Source organism: Equus asinus, chromosome 20 (genome assembly GCF_041296235.1).
Source record: "Equus asinus isolate D_3611 breed Donkey chromosome 20, EquAss-T2T_v2, whole genome shotgun sequence".
Lineage (NCBI taxonomy): Eukaryota > Metazoa > Chordata > Mammalia > Perissodactyla > Equidae > Equus > Equus asinus.
In genome coordinates this window covers 84,241,452-84,257,706 of record NC_091809.1, presented here as the reverse complement: position 1 = coordinate 84,257,706, position 16,255 = coordinate 84,241,452, and the positions used below count along the sequence as shown (strand labels likewise).

The following is a 16,255-nucleotide window of genomic DNA, read 5'->3' as shown; positions in this document are numbered from 1 at the left end:
TCTGACCCTAGTGTAGATTTTTTAGTTTATGGTATTTGGTTCTACTCCCAAAGATTTGAGCTTACACTCTCAGTCATTTGCCACATATGGCTCAATGACATCAATACTTTTTTCAGTCCCTGAGACTGGTATTTGTAGCTTCTCTGCTGAGGATAGATAGAAACATTGCTCAGAATCAAAATACTGTATACAGAGCAGGTCATCTAGGTGAAGCCTATAAGCTGTCGAGTTGCAGGGACCTAGAAAATTGGGGATACGTGATCTAAAGGGATCCAAAAGAAAAAGAAGCACTCGTGCTCATTAACTATTTTTCACTTCTAAACTTGCTTTTTCCATGTCTTAAGAGGTGGCTAAACCATTTCTGAAATATTCAAAAGAATGATAATAAAATACATACAGTTCATATTCATTAGCTTTTTATTTAAATGACTTTCTGTAAATGGCAGATTTATATTTTAGTCATCTCTGTTCCGTGATCTTTATGGTTTTTAATAAATGGCTTAATTAAAAGCAAATTCCTTTTGGGATGATGGAAATGTTCTTAATCTTGATTCTAGTGGTAGTTTCATAGGCATATATCTGTCAACACATCAATTTAAGAGCGCTTTGTATATTTTGGATAATAGTCTTTTGTCATAGTGTCTTATGCAAATATTTTATCCCAGTTTGTGGCTTGTCTTCTCATTCTCTTGAAACTGTCTTCTGCAGAGCAGAAGTTTTTTAATTTTAATAAAGTCTAGCTTATCAATTGTTTCTTTTATGGATTTTGCCTTTGTTGTTGTATGTAAAAAGTCACCGCCATATCCAAGGCCATCTAGGTTTTCTCCAATGTTATCTTCTAGGAGTTTTATACTTTTACGTTTTACATTGAGGTCTGTGATGCATTTTGAGTTAATTTTTGTGAAAGGTGTAACCTCTATGTTGAGATTTATTACTTTGCATGTGGATATCCAGTTGTTCCAGCACCAGTGCCGAAGAGACTATCTTTGCTCTATTGTATTGCTTTTGCTCCTTTGTCAAAGATCAGTTGACTACATTCATGTGGGTCTATTTCTGAACTCTCTATTCTGTTTGTGAAATAATAAGAAATATATATTGGTCTCTGTCCCCAATTTCTTACACAGGGCTCCTGAAACCTTTGTAAATTCCTAAGTGATAAGAGCACTAGGAGTGGGGGCCGGACCCGTGGCCAAGTGGGAGTGGTTAAGTTTGCGCGCTCCACTTTGGCAGCCCAGAGTTTTGCCTGTTCGGATCCCGGGCGTGGACATGGCACCCACCGCTCATCAAGCCATACTGAGGTGGCATTCCAAATGCCACAACTAGAAGGACTCATAACTAAAAATACACAACTATGTAGCAGGGGGCTTTGAGGAGGAAAAGGAAAAATAAAAATAAATAAAATAAATAAAATTTTAAAAAAGAGCACTAGGAGCATCTCTTGTTCTAATGAGGCAACTCTGGGTGCCTCCTAGATGGGGGCTGGTCACCAGAAAGACCAAGCCATGATTAGAACTTTGGAATTTTCAGCCCCACTCCCTGTTCTCTAGAGATGGCAGAGGGGTGGAAATGGACTTAATAATTGACCATGCCTCTGTGACGAAGCCTCCTTAAAAATCCCAAAACTACAGGGTTCAGAGAACTTCCAGGTTGTGGACACATCCATAAGCTGGGAAGGTGATGCACCTCAACTACATGCGGATAGAAGCTCTTGTACTCTGGACCCTCCCAGACCTCGCCCTATGTATCTTTTCATCAGACTGTTCATCTATATCCTTTATCATATCCTTTAATAAACAGGTAAACATAAGTAAGTGTTTCCCTGACTTCTGTGAGCTGTTCTAGCAAATCATCAAATTGAAGGGGGAGGAGCTCATAGGAACCTGATTTGTAGCCATATAGGACAGAAGTTGTGGGTAACCTGGGGAGCTACCACTTGCAATTGGCATCTGAATTGGGGGGCAGTCTTGTGACACTGTGGGATCTGATGCTATCACCATGTAGAGAATGTCAGAATTGAGTTAAGTTGCAGGACACCCAGCTGGTGTCACAGAATTGTTTGGTGTGGGAAAGTCCCCACCCATCTGGTGTCAGGAATGATGTGGGTGTGGTGGCAGTATGACAGTAAAGGAGAAACACAGGTTTGGAAAACGAGGTTTTTTCCAAACCTTGTTCCACTGATCTATTTATCTGTTCTTTTGCCAATATCACACTGTCTTGATTACTGTTGCTTTATAGTATGCCCTGAAGTTGGGTAGCATCAGTCCTCTGACTTTGTTCTTCTCCTTCAATATTGTGTTGGCTATTCTAGGTCTTTTGCCTCTCTATATAAATTTTAGAATCAGCTTGTCAATATCTATAAACAACTTGCTGGGATTTTGATTGGATTGTGTTGAATCTATGGACCTAGCTGGGAACAACTGACAACTTGACAATATTGAGTATTCCTATTGACGAACACAGAATATCTCTCCATTTATTTCTTCTTTGATATCTTTTTTTTTTTTTTTTTGAGGAAGATTAGCCCTGAGCTAACATCTGCTGCCAATCTTCCTCTTTTTGCTGGGGAAGACTGGCCCTGAGCTAACATCTGTGTTCATCTTCCTCTACTTTATATGTGGGATGCCTACCACAGCATGGTTTGCCAAGCAGTGCCATGTCCCCACCCAGGATCCGAACTGGTGAACCCTGGGCCACCGAAGCAGAACGTGCACACTTAACTGCTGCACCACTGGGCCAGCCCCTTCTTTGATATCTTTCACTAGTGTTTCATAGTTTTTTCCACATAGAGATCTGGTACATATTTTGTCAGATTTATGCCTAAGTATTTCATTTTGGATGATGCTAATGTAAATGGTATTGTTTTTTTAATCTTAAATTCCATTCGCTTGTTGCTAATATACAGGAAAGCAACTGACTTTATATATTAACCTTGTATCCTACAATCTTGCTATACAATCACTTACTAGTTCCAGGAGTTTTTTTGTTGATTCTCTGGGATTTTCTACAAAGACAGTCATGATCATTTGCAAACAAAGACAGTTTCATTTCTTCCTTCCCAATCTGTATACTGTCTATTTCCTTTTTTTTGCCTTACTGCGTTAGTGAGGATTTCCAGTACAATGCTGAAAAGCAGAGGTGAGACGGGACATCCTTGCTTTGTTCCTGATCTTAGTGGGAAAGTTTTGAGCTTCTTACCATTAAGTATGATGTCAGATACAGGCTTTTTAAAAGATACTCTTTATCAAGTTGAGCAAGTTCCTCTCTAGTCCTAGTTTACTGGAAGTTTTTATCATGAATGAGCGTTGCATTTTGTCAAATACTTTTTCTGCATCTACTGATATGATCAACTTACAACTTTTTAAAATGTATAAAAATGTTTATGAAGAATTTTCAAGTAAAAAAGTGGCAATAATAAACTGAACCCCATACATCTGTCCTCAAATTTCCAGAATTATCAAACAAGAATACCCATCTAGACATTTAGGTTTAAAGCTTTCCACAAGGTGCAAAGGCTGTGAGATAAGAGGGGCCCCTAACGAGTTCAAGGAACAGCAAAGAGGTTTCTGCAGCTGGAGATTTGAGAATGAGGGGAAAGTAGTAGAGATGAGATCACAAAGGTAATGAAGTAGGGAGGACAACAGGGTCTTAACAGGCTAGTACTATTCAAAGAGTAGTCCAATGACTGATGCTAGCCCCAACTGTTACCAGTCCACAGCAAGGTACTATAAATAAGATGGAATATTCAGAAGAATGACCTGATATGACTTTTTTTAACAGCTTTATAGAGATAAAATTCACATACCATACAATTCAACCATTTAAAGTAATACAATTCAATGGTTTTTAAAAAAATTTTTATTGAGATTATGATAGTTTACAATTTTGTGAAACATCAGTTGTAAATAATTGTTTGTCAGTTGTGTTGCTGGTGCACCACTTCACCCTCTGTGCCCACCCCTCACCCCCTCTTTCCCCTGGAAGCCACTAATCTGTTCTCTTTGTCTACATGTTTAACTTCCACATGTGAGTGGAGTCACAGAGAGATTGTCCTTCTCTATCGGGCTTATTTCACTTAACATAATACCCTCAAGGTCCATCCATGTTGTTGTGAATGGGACGATTTTATTCCTTTTCATGGCTAAGTAGTATTCCATTGTGTATATATACCATACCTTCTTTATCCAATCATCAGCTGACGGGCACTTAGGTTGCTTCCACATCTTGGCTACTGTAAATAATGCTGCAATGAACATGGGGGTGCATGGGACTTTTGGAATTGCTGATTTCAAGTTCTTTGAACAGATACCCAGTAGTGGGATGGCCAGATCATATGGGATTTGTATTTTCAATTTTTTGAGAAATCTCCATACTGTTTTTCATAGTGGCTGCACCAGTTTGCATTCCCACCAGCAGTGTGTGAGGGTTCCTTCTCCACAACCTCTCCAACATTTGTTACTTTTTGTTTTGGTTGTTTTTGCCATTCTAATGGGTGTAAGGTGATATCTTAGTGTAGTTTTGATTTGCATTTCCCTGATGATCAGTGATGATGACCATCTTTTCATGTGCCTACTGGCCATCCATCTATCTTCTTTGGAGAAATGTCTGTTCACATCTCCTGCCCATTTTTTGAGCGGGTTGTTTGATTTTTTGTTGTTGAGTTGTGTGAGTTCTTTATATATTATGGAGATCAACCCTGTGTCAGGTATATGACTTGCAAATATTTTTTCCCAATTAGTGAGTTGTTTTTTTGTTTCAATCCTGTTTTCCCTTGTCTTGATGAAGTCCCATTTGTTTATTCTTTCTATTGTTTCCCTCATCTGAGAAAACATGGTGTCCAAAAAGATCCTTTTAACACTGATGTCAAAGAGTGTACTGCCTATATTTTCTTCTGGAAGCCTTATGGTTTCAGGTCTTACCGTTAGGTCTTTGATCCATTTTGAGTTTATTTTTGTGAATGGTGAAAAAGAATGGTCAATTTTCATTCTTTTACATGTGGCTTTCCAGTTTCCCCCGCACCATTTGTTGAAGAGACTTTCTTTTCTCCATTGTAGGTCCTCAGCTCCTTTGTCGAAGATTAGCCGTCCATAGATGTGTGGTTGTATTTCTGGGCTTTCAATTCTGTTCCATTGATCTGTGCACCTGTTTTTGTACCAGTACCATGCTGTTTTGATTACCGTAGCTTTGTAGTATGTTTTGAGGTCAGGGATTGTGATGCCTCCAGCTTTGTTCTTTTTTCTCAGGATTGCTTTAGCAATTCGGGGTCTTTTGTTGCCCCATATGAATTTTAGGGTTCTTTCTTCTAATTCTGTAAAGAATGTCATTGGGATTCTGATTGGGATTGCACTGAAACTGTAGATTGCTTTAGGTAGTATGGACATTTTAACTATGTTTATTCTTCCAATCCACGTGCATGGAATGTCTTTCCCTCTTTTTATGTCGTCATCAATTTCTTTCAGGAAAGTCCTGTAGTTTTCGTTGTATAGGTCTTTCACTTCCACAATTCAATGGTTTTTATTATATTCACAGAATTACACAGCTATCACCACAATCAATTTTGGAATATTTTCACCACTGACTTTTAACTTATAGGAGAATCATTCTGGCCATCCTGTTGAAATTAACCCAATGGTGGGCAAGGGAAGCAGAGAGCTCATTTAGGAGGCTATTTTTGGTGACTTGGACCAGTGTGGTTTTAGTTGGGGTGGAAGAAGGGAAAGAATTCAGATACATTTTAAAAAGCAGTGCCAATAGGATTTGCTGATAGACTAGAAGTGGGATATGAAAGAAAAAGAAATTGAGTGTGACACGAAGGTAACCTGAGTTTACTGAAAGCCTGTGTTGTTGTTAACTGAAATGGGAAAAATTACAGGAAAATCAGGTTTGAGGGAGAGTATTAAGAACTCAGTTTTGACTACATCAAGTTTGAGATGCCAACTGATACCCAAATGGAGGTGTCAGGTAGGCAGTTGAATATACAGATCTGGAATTGGGAAGAAAGAGGTCCAGACTAAATATATAAATTTGAGAATCATTATACATAGCATTTAAAGCCATGAGACTTTGTATAAGACTACTAGGGAGTGAATGTAGACCCAAGACAGATGCCTGAAGCAACCAACATTTATAGACGGGAGAAACAGGAAGAACTAACAAAATAAACTGAGAAAGAAAACACAGAAAGGTAGGAGAAAAATGAGTCAAGTGTGGTATCCTGAAAGCCAAGTGAAAGGTTTTAAGACGTTGTGTTAAACTATGTTAAATGGTGCTAACAGGTCACGTAAGATGAGGACTGAGAAAGGACCACTGCATTTACCAATGGGGGGTTCACTTGTGTGATACTGTCATATAATAAGAAACATAAATTTTGATTTTCATCCCAGTCTCCTGGCCTAAAATCCCTGTAATTTCCTAAGTGATAAGAGTGAAAGGAGGAGCCGGCCCTGTGGCTGAGTGGTGAAGTTCACACGCTCTGCTTCAGCGGCCCAGGGTTTCGCCAGTTTGAATCCTGGGCGCAGACATGGCACCGCTCATCAACCGCTCAGTTGTATATTCTAGTTGAGTGCCTCTGGTTGTGCTGTGTGGGACGCCATATCAGCATGGCCTGATGAGTGGTGCCATGTCTGTGCCCAGGATCTGAACCGGCAAAACCCTGGGCCGCCGAAGCAGAGCGTATGACCTTAACCACTCGGCCACAGGGCTGGACCCCAATAATTAATTAGATTAAATGGGTCTTTTTATTTTTTTATTTTAACAAGAACATTTCAAAAGTTAATACAGAAAAGATTTACAATATGCTTACAGCCTCAGTGAAAGTACTTGGTTTTAAGACTACTAATTTCTTTTTTCTTTTTGTTTTACAAAAAAGCAATTTAAACTAAGATACATATAAATAAGACATATAACTGAGAGCAGACATCCTTGTCTTGTTCCTGATCTTAAAGAGAAAACATTCAATTCAGACTTTTAACATTAAGTATATTAGCTGTCGGTTTTTCATAGATGCCCTTTATCGTGTTTAGGAAGTTTCCTTGTATTCCTAGTTTGTTGAGTGTTTTTATCATGAAAAGCTACTGGATTTTGTCAAATGCTTTTTCTGTGTCTATTGAAACGATCATGTGATTTTGTCCTTTATTCTACTCATATTACATTAATATGTACTAAGTATTACATTACTTTCTGTATGTTGGACCAACCTTGCAATCCTGGTACCAACCTACCAATCTCAGCTGTAAATGGTATATAATCCTTTCCGCACGTTGCTGACTTCAGTTTGATAGTATTTTGCCAAAGACTGTTGTGTTTATATTCATAAGATATTAGCCTGTAGTTTTAATAGTGATGTTTTTGTCTGGTTTGAGTATCAGACTAATACTGACCTCACAGAATGAGTTGAGAAGTGTTCCCTTCTCGTTTATTTTTTCTAAGTCAATGATACCGATGTTGTTCTTTAAAACATTTCATAGAACTGACCAGTGAAGCCATGTAGTCCTGGGATTTTCTTTGTGGAAAGTTTCTTGATCACTAATTCTCTCTCTCTACTTACAAGTATATTCAAAGTTTCTATTTCTTTTTGAGTTAGTTTCAGTAGTTTGTATCTTTCTTGCAATTTGTCCATTTCATCTAGATTATCTAATTTGTTGACATGTAATTGTTCAGAGTATTCCCTTATAATTCTTTTTATCTCTGTATAGTTGGTAGTAATGTCCTTTCTTTCACTCATGATTTTAGTAATTTGAGTCTTCTCTCTCTTTTTCTTGTTAGTCTAGCTAAAGGTTTGTCAATTTTGTTGATCTTTTCTAAGGACCACTTTTGGTTTCATTGAATTTTTCTACTGTTTTTTAATTCTCTCTTTCATATATTTCTGCTCTAATCTTTATCTGCTTCTGAATTAAGCATGTCTTTATTGTCTCTATTTTTGTTGCTTTGACACCTGGGGCCTTGCTGGCACTGGAGTGACTGGCCCTTCCTGGGTTTGCCAATTCTTAGAGATATAGTAAACTTGTCTGTGAGAGCATCTTTCATATGCAAACCAACCAATCCACAGCCCATACCCCAACTACCTTCTCTATCACATTCAGGGACACTATTCCCTTGCCCTAATCATACCAGGATCAGGTACCAGACAGCCAGTAACGGACCCACACTCCAGAGACTGTTGAAATCATTCAAACTAGGGAATCTTAAATCTGCTTACCTGGTCTCACCCAGCCTGCCCACAGCAACCACAATAAAGGTTCTTGCCCTTGTTTCCCGTCTCCCGCTCCCTGACTCCTGACCAACACCAGTGCTTCCCCATATGCCTCCCTTCCATGGCATGGAGTGTCCCCCTCCTCTTGCGATCTGTGAGTGTAACAAACTATCTTTAATGGCAATCATCTCCTGATCTGTTGGCCTCACCATACCTGAATAATAAAATCTACATTTTGAAAGTTTCTTCTTTCTCCTTGCTTTAGGTTTAGTTTGCTTTTCTTTTTCTAGTTTCTTAAGGTAGAAGGTTAAATTATTGATGTATTTCTTCTTTTTCTTATAGTACTGCTTTAGCTGTAAGTTTTGGTATGTTGTATTTTCTTCTTTGTTTGTCTCAAAGTATTTTCTAATTTCCTTTGTGATTTTGTCTTTGACCCATCAGTTATTTAGGAATATGCTGTTTAACTTCCACATATTTGTGAATTTCCCAAATCTCCTTCTGTCAATGATGTCTAATTACATTATTCATTTATTCTTGACTTTAAGTGTAGGTCAGAATGGCACGGAATCCTATACTTGGACAAAATCTCTGTAACAGAATATCTACAATCAGATCAACTTCTATCTCAGTTGGTATCAGAGATAATCTTTCAATAGACTTTGGAAGAGGAGACAAAGAAATCAAATGAAAAAGTTGAGGACTATAAGCAAAATCCATTATACTCTGTATTTATAAGCATTTTACAGATTACAGAAAGTGCTTTTATATCCATGACTGCATGTAAATAAATGAATTTTTAAAAAGACCTTGAATATTACTTGTAACACAAATAGAGACAACTAGTAAGTTGGCAGAAGCAAAATACCTGATAGGTGTTGTCGAAACTGTCATACATGAATCTGGTGATCAAAGATGTCTTTCCAACTGAAATAAAAAGAAAAAAGATTCACTTAACACATTACACTGGGTTCTCAAGCAATTCTTCTACAGAGAACTGCAATTAAATTCAATGGGAAATAACTGAAATGGTTCTACTAACGATAATTAAAAAGAAAATAGCCCCGACTTTATTGAAATACCTTTTTTTAATAACAGATCATCTCTCAAATTAAGAGCACGGGTAAAGAGTATTTATTTACTGAAGAGCTGAGGAAAATCAAGAGAAAAGATGGAGGAAAACAATCAATTATGTTGACATCTCTAATTCACAAAAGGTCAGGCAGATATTTATTTGGGCCCTAACAAAAAGAACTAGAATTAGACTGTGAAGAAATTATAGTTAACTTCCTGGCCAGGAAACTGAGGTCCAGGTCTACTTCATTCAGTGAATCAAAACATAACCCCTGGAAGTACAGACTAAAGATAGAGTCCTATGAGGAGCACGAGGGCTGTTAAGAACTAGACTGTTTAAGAGTGAGAAAGAAGTGACATGGAAAACTGTTTTGAAACTTATCTCAGGATCAGACCTCTCTACTTCTCTAGCAGGGCATATCCCAAAGATTTATAACACTTTTTTTTACAAAAAGATTGGTACCTGAGCTAACATCTGTTGCCAACCTTCTTTTTTTTCTCTTTCTTCTCCCCAAAGCCCCGCAGTACATAGTTGTATATTCTAGTTGTAGGTCCCTCTGGTTGTGCTATGTGGGACGCTGCCTCAGCAAGGCCTGATGAGTGGTGCCATGTCTGCACCCAGGATCCGAACCAGAGAAACCCTGGGCCGCTGAAGCGGAGCCCACGAACTTAACCACTGGGCCATGGGGCTGGCCCCTATAATACTACTTTTGTATTGGCATTGTTAGGTTAATCCATATAAAAGTGCCACTAGATCAGGGCTGGCCTCGTGGCCGAGTGGTTGGGTTCGCGCGCTCCGCTGCAGGCAGCCCGGTGTTTCGTTGGTTCGAATCCTGGGCGCGGACATGGCACTGCTCATCAGACCACGCTGAGGCAGCGTGCCACGTGCCACAACTAGAAGGACCCACAACGAAATATACAACTATGTACCGGGGGGCTTTGGGGAGAAAAAGGAGAAAAATAAAATCTTTAAAAAAAAAAAGTGCCACTAGATCAAAAACAGTAGAATACTGGCAATATCTTTACCAATGGGCACGCTCTCCAAGGGCAAGAACCATATCTAATTTTCCTATTTCTCCAGCAGCTTGGCGCAGACTCAATAAATACTAAATGAATATAAGAAACTGTATTTATATCAAATAGAAAAGAACTGGGTAAAGAAACATCTCAAATGCTCCCCAAAATGTAAACACTTTGGGGAAGAAAAAACGATATCTAGTCATTCATATTTTAGTATGAACTTAAGTAACTTTTGATTTCAATTCAATTTTTAGAGACCTCATCCTAGCCTCTACATTATACCCTCCAATCATATGCGATATGAAAACCTGAGGTAAAAACTGGGCCAAAGAGGGAAGAATCCCACAAAATCACCTACTCCCAAATGTCTTATTCCAGATAGCTTAAAATAGGCTGAAGAGAAGAGCTATATCTAATTTCCCTAGACCCCAGTCAAAAGCAAATTGATGTCTGGGAAGAAGCCTCTTTACAGAGCAATGAGCTGACCTATGCACTTCTTCACTAATAAACAGTACATATAGCTTTTATTTTGTTTTGAAAAGTGCCCCCCTGCCCTTTACATTAAAGAGCAAAACTCATGTTGTAAAGCAGGCAGTACAGAAAAGATTAAAAAATTATGTATATCTTATCACCCATATATAACTGTTAAAACTTTGGTATAATAAGAATATGTACTTAAAGGCAAAACTCTAGCCCATTCATAGTAAAGTCAGGAATAATATATATACTACTATTATTTAACAGTGATCAGAATCTGTAAAAATTAAATCTAAAAAACTGAAGAGATAAAAGGCATGATACATTTTACAGAGGGAAAACATAGTGGTGGAGAAAAGCAAAGGATCATATAAAATATATAATGAAGAAATACAAAATAGCTTGTTTGTTAAAACAGTTTTTATTTAAAGGATTAAAAATTCATTATTAAGCATTTTAAATATGATTCTTCAATACAGGGTCCTTGTAAATTTATTGTTCTTGTTTACCCCAAAACCTCCTGTAGAATGGTATGCAAACTTACAATGATTTGCTTAGTGTCTGTTTTCCCTAACATATTAGAAGCTCCATATTGGTCTGGTTTACTCTACATCATCAGAGCTTAACACAATGGTTGGCACATAATACCAAGCAAACGACACATGTTTGTTGCATTGATATCCAGTACTTTTTCAGACGGTAAAAAATACACATCCAGGGTATTCAAAGTAAATCTTATTTTTAATGAAACAAACAGATTTCATTATAAATACTTGTACTACAAAACACAATAAATAATATACTTTATATTTTTAAAGATGTCCAATGAGAATAACCTCTGTTCAATACAAGGACTACATATTAAGTCTCTATGACTTGTAAGGCCAAGGTAATAGGTTTGCCTCCATATACAATAATGTAAAAAAAATGTAAGCTTTTTTTTTTTAGTGCCTGCCTTAGATCCTATACTGGGTATTTTATAGGACAATGGTAATTTTGACATTAATTTTACAAGGAGGAAACTTTATTTCCATTTTCCAAGAAAAGGTAACAAGCTCAGAAGTTTAGTAAATTTCCCAAGGTTAATCCATTTGTTCTCTGCTAAAATATGATTCTATTCCATTTCTAACCAAAGAGCATGTTCTTCCCAATATACTTTCTTTTGTTATTAAAGAAAAAAAGTAACATGGTCATAATGGCAGAAGAGCTATGCTGCACTACCTACCTAGTCTCTAGGTTTTAAAGAACCTGAACACAGACCAGAAGAAAATAGAAAATGAAAGAGAGCATATCGTTGAAAGAAAAACAGCAATGAATGAGATTTTCCAGTCTGTAACTTTTTGCCTGAAACACTACCCAACCTGTGTGTTCCTGGCAGCAGAAGCCTCCAAACTAATTGACTTGAAAAGTCAGAAAGGACAAAGTTCAGGGGTCACAGAACAGTGAGAAAGACTGAGAGGGCAATCCTGGAAGGGAGGGAGCTTGCAAAGAGAGTGAACTACAAAATCTGCATTTAAAACGTCCAAATCCTTGGCTGACTTCCTAAACTACCTATGAGGACTTGATAGGGAGACTTCATGGTTCCCAGTGAGAAAGTAGCTGCTGGATGTTGCTGTTCAAAACAGGAGAATTTAGAGTTTGAATCCAGCCAAGGTAACTGCCTTCTAAGGCAAAAACAACTCTTTGGAAGAACAACAAATTCCAGAGCCTCTGTATACACAGTCTTCACCATGTCCAGTATCCAATAAAAAAAATAGTAGACATGCAAAGAATTTAAAAAAGATAATTCATACTCAAAAAAGAAGTAAAAAAACAGGCTCTAAGATGACACAGATGTTGTAGTTAGCAAACAGGATTTAAAGCAGCTATCATAGATATATTCTAGCATTTAAAGGAAGATATACACATAAGAAATGAAGAGAAGAAAAATCTCCACAGAGAAATAAAAATGAGAAAAAATAACCAAATGTAAGCTGCAGGTAATTACAATAACTGATAAGAAAAAGTGACTGTTTAGAATTAACAGCAGATGGAAACAGCAGAGGAAAGAATAACTGAAGCCGAATGCAGATCAACTAGTCTAACATGTTTACTGAAGTTCCTGGGAGGTAAGAGAGAAGAAAATAGGGGAAAATATTTGTAGAAATAATAGCTGAAAACTTCTCAAATATAGTGAAAGACAAGAACTTTCAGATCCAAGAAACTCAATGAACTCCAAGCAAGATAAATACAAAGAAAATCATACTTTGGCAAACTACTAAAATCCAAGGATAAAGAAAAAAACCTTGAAAATAGCCAGAGGAAAACACATTACACATGGGGGTAAATTGGGGAGGAGGCAAGGGGAAGAATGAGTACAAATTTTCACTAACTTCTCCAAGAGAAAATGAGAGCAGAAGACAATCGAGTTATATGCTTAAATTTCTGAAAGAATAAAAAATTTTCAACCCCAAAATACTATATCCCATGAAACAACCTTTCAAAAGTGAAGGTTAAATAAAGATCCTTGCAGATAAACAAATTGAGAGAATTCCTTGACAGGAGATCTGTACTACAAAACAGCTTAAGGAATTTGTTCAGGCTGAAGGGAAAGGACATCATAAAGTAAGTGGTAAAGATGTGGATAAACACAGAAGATTATGTGTTTTTCTTTTAATTCACTTAAAAGATGTATTTAAAGTAAAAATTGTAATGTATTATAAAGTTTATAACATACATAGATGTAATATATGACAACTATAACACAATGGACAGGAGTAAATAAAAACAATTATACTATTGCAAGGTTTCTATAGTTTGGTGAATAGTACAGTATAGACTGTGAGAGGTTAATGATGCATATTGTAAACCCTAGCACAACCACTAAAAATACATGCAAAAAGGAACAGCTAATGAGTCAATAAAGGAATCAAAATGGAATAGTAAAGTAAGAACAAAAATCAAATGAGACAAAAAACAAAGAGCAAAATGACAGACCCAAATCCAGTCCTATCAACATGCAAAGTATATGAAAAGTAGATTTTAAAACTCCAATTAAACGACAAAGATTGTCAGACTGGATAAGAAAACAAGACACAAATATTTGCTATCCATAAGAGACACACTTTAGAAATAAAGAAATTTAAAATAGAAGGACATAAAAGTATTCCAACAAAGAAAACTCCAGGCCTTACATGGTTTCCCTACTGAATTCCAATTAAACATGTAAGGGACTAAGACCAATCTTACATAAACTCTTTTAGAAAAAAAAGAGAAAGAACACTTTCTAACTTATGACATGGGACCAACATAACTCTAATATAAAAACCTGACAAAGACAAAAAAGGGAAAATTATGGACCAATGTCTCTCATCAACACAGACTCAAAATTCCTTAACAAAATAATAGCAGATGAAATCCACCCATATATTAAAAAAAGACACCTCATAAGTAGGTAGGGATTATCCCAGGAATAATAAAAGGTTAATCATACAAAACAAATCAATGAATGTAATCAAGAATATTAACAGAATAAAGAAGAAAACCTATAAGATCATCTCAATAAATACAGATGAAGTATATGACAAAATTCAATGTTGATTCATGATGAAACGTCCAAGCAAACTAGCAAGCCAGGAATGGAAGAAAGCTGCGTCAATCAAATAAACAGCATTTACAAAAGAACCTACAGCTAATATCAAATGTAATGGCAGGGTCCAGCCTGTGGCCAAGTGGTAAAGTTTGCATGCTCTGCTTTGGCGGCCCAGGTTCACCGGTCCAGATCCTGGGCACAGACCTACACACTACTCATCAAGCCATGCTGTGGTGGCATCCCACATAGAAGAACTAGAATGACTTACAATTACCATATACAGCTATGTACTGGGGCTTTGGGGAGGAAAAATAAAAAGAGGAAGATTGGCAACAGATGTTAGCTCAGGGTTAATCTTCCTGACCAAAAAGCATAAATAATAATAATAATAATGATGATAATTTTTTTAAATGTAACAGTAAACTCCAAATGCTTTCCTTCAAAGAATAAGAAAAAGGCAAGGATGTCCAATCCTACCACTTCTATTCAGCATATTACTGGCAGTCTTAGCCAGTGCAATGATGCTAAGAAAAAGAAAAGGCACACAAATTAATACTGTTCTCATTCACTGATGACAAGATTGCTTATGTAGAAGAATCCTAAAAGATTAATTTTTAAAATCTACTAGAACCAGTAAATTTGGCAAGGTCTCAGTACAGAAGGTCGATATACAAAAATCAATTGCATTTCTAAATATCAGAAGCAAAGAGAAAACCAAAAATTTTTAAACTTCATATATAGTAACATCAAAAAAAATAACAATAATTAGGAATAAATTTAACAAGATGTGTTAAGGCCGCAACATTGAAAACAAAACACTCTGCTGAGGGAACATCAATAAAATTTAAATAAATACAAAGATATACCATATAAGAATCAATACTAAGATGTCAATTTTCTCCAAATTATATATTCAAAACAATCTCAATCATAATCCCAATAGCCTTTTAAAAAATAGCAATTGACAAAGCAATTCTAAAGTTTAAATGGAAATGAAAAGGATCTAGAACAGTTAAAACAATCTTGAAAACAGTGAACAATTCTGCAGAACCTATAGTATTCAATGTCAAATTGTACCATAAAACTACAGTAATCCAGACAGCATGATACTGATTTACAGACAGATAAACAGATCAATGGGACAGAACAAAGCATAGAAACAGACAAAAGTCTCTAGGCTGTTGAATAAACATCTCTATCCCTGTAAGACCAAATCGCTATTTCCTCAACCCTACCCCCCTACCCAAAAGGGCCATAAAACAGATAATTCTCATCTTTTCTTCCACACTAGCATCTCAAGAATACTGTAAGAAAATGAGCTACAAATATATTTTAAAACCTTAAACAATTTTCCCAATACGAAATCGACATTTTATTCTCAGCAAACATCTTCACAATAATGATGCTGTTGTTAATATCAGAAGGAATTTTAGGTAATAACATGCTTTCATCCTAATCCTTAACCTTTCCAAATTAAGGAAGTAGCAATCTAATTCTTTTCTACCAACTTTTTTTTGTCAACAAACTTTTTAAAAAATTGTAGTCATAATAGTTTATAACATTGTGAAATTTCAGTTGTACATTATTATTTGTCAGACACCATATAAATGTGCCCCTTCACCCCTTGTGCCCACCCCTCACTCCCCTGGTAACCACTAAACTGTTCTCTTTGTCCGTAAATTTGTTTATGTTCCACAAATAAGTGAAATTATATGGTGTTTGTCTTTCTCTGTCTGGTTTATTTCACTTAACATAATACCCTCGAGGTCCATCCATGTGGTTGCAAATGGGACAATTTTGTTTTTATGTCTGAGTAGTATTCCATTGTGTATATATACCACGTCTTCCTTATCCAATCATCAGTCGATGGGTACTTGGGTTGCTTCCACATCTTGGCTATTGTGAATAATGCTGCAATGAACATAGGG

General features: G+C 36.6%; 1 protein-coding gene across 2 annotated transcripts in view; it reads right to left on the bottom strand.

Moving 5' to 3' along the window:
• The window catches only part of RAB6A (RAB6A, member RAS oncogene family), an 81,679-nt gene that overhangs the window by 43,410 nt on the left and 22,014 nt on the right, over positions 1–16,255 (bottom strand). For both annotated transcript variants that reach the window (XM_014842069.3, XM_014842068.3), the window contains exon 2: positions 9,054–9,112. In XM_014842069.3, coding sequence (XP_014697555.1) covers positions 9,054–9,112 — 59 coding nt within the window. The remainder of the gene's footprint in view (positions 1–9,053; positions 9,113–16,255) is intronic.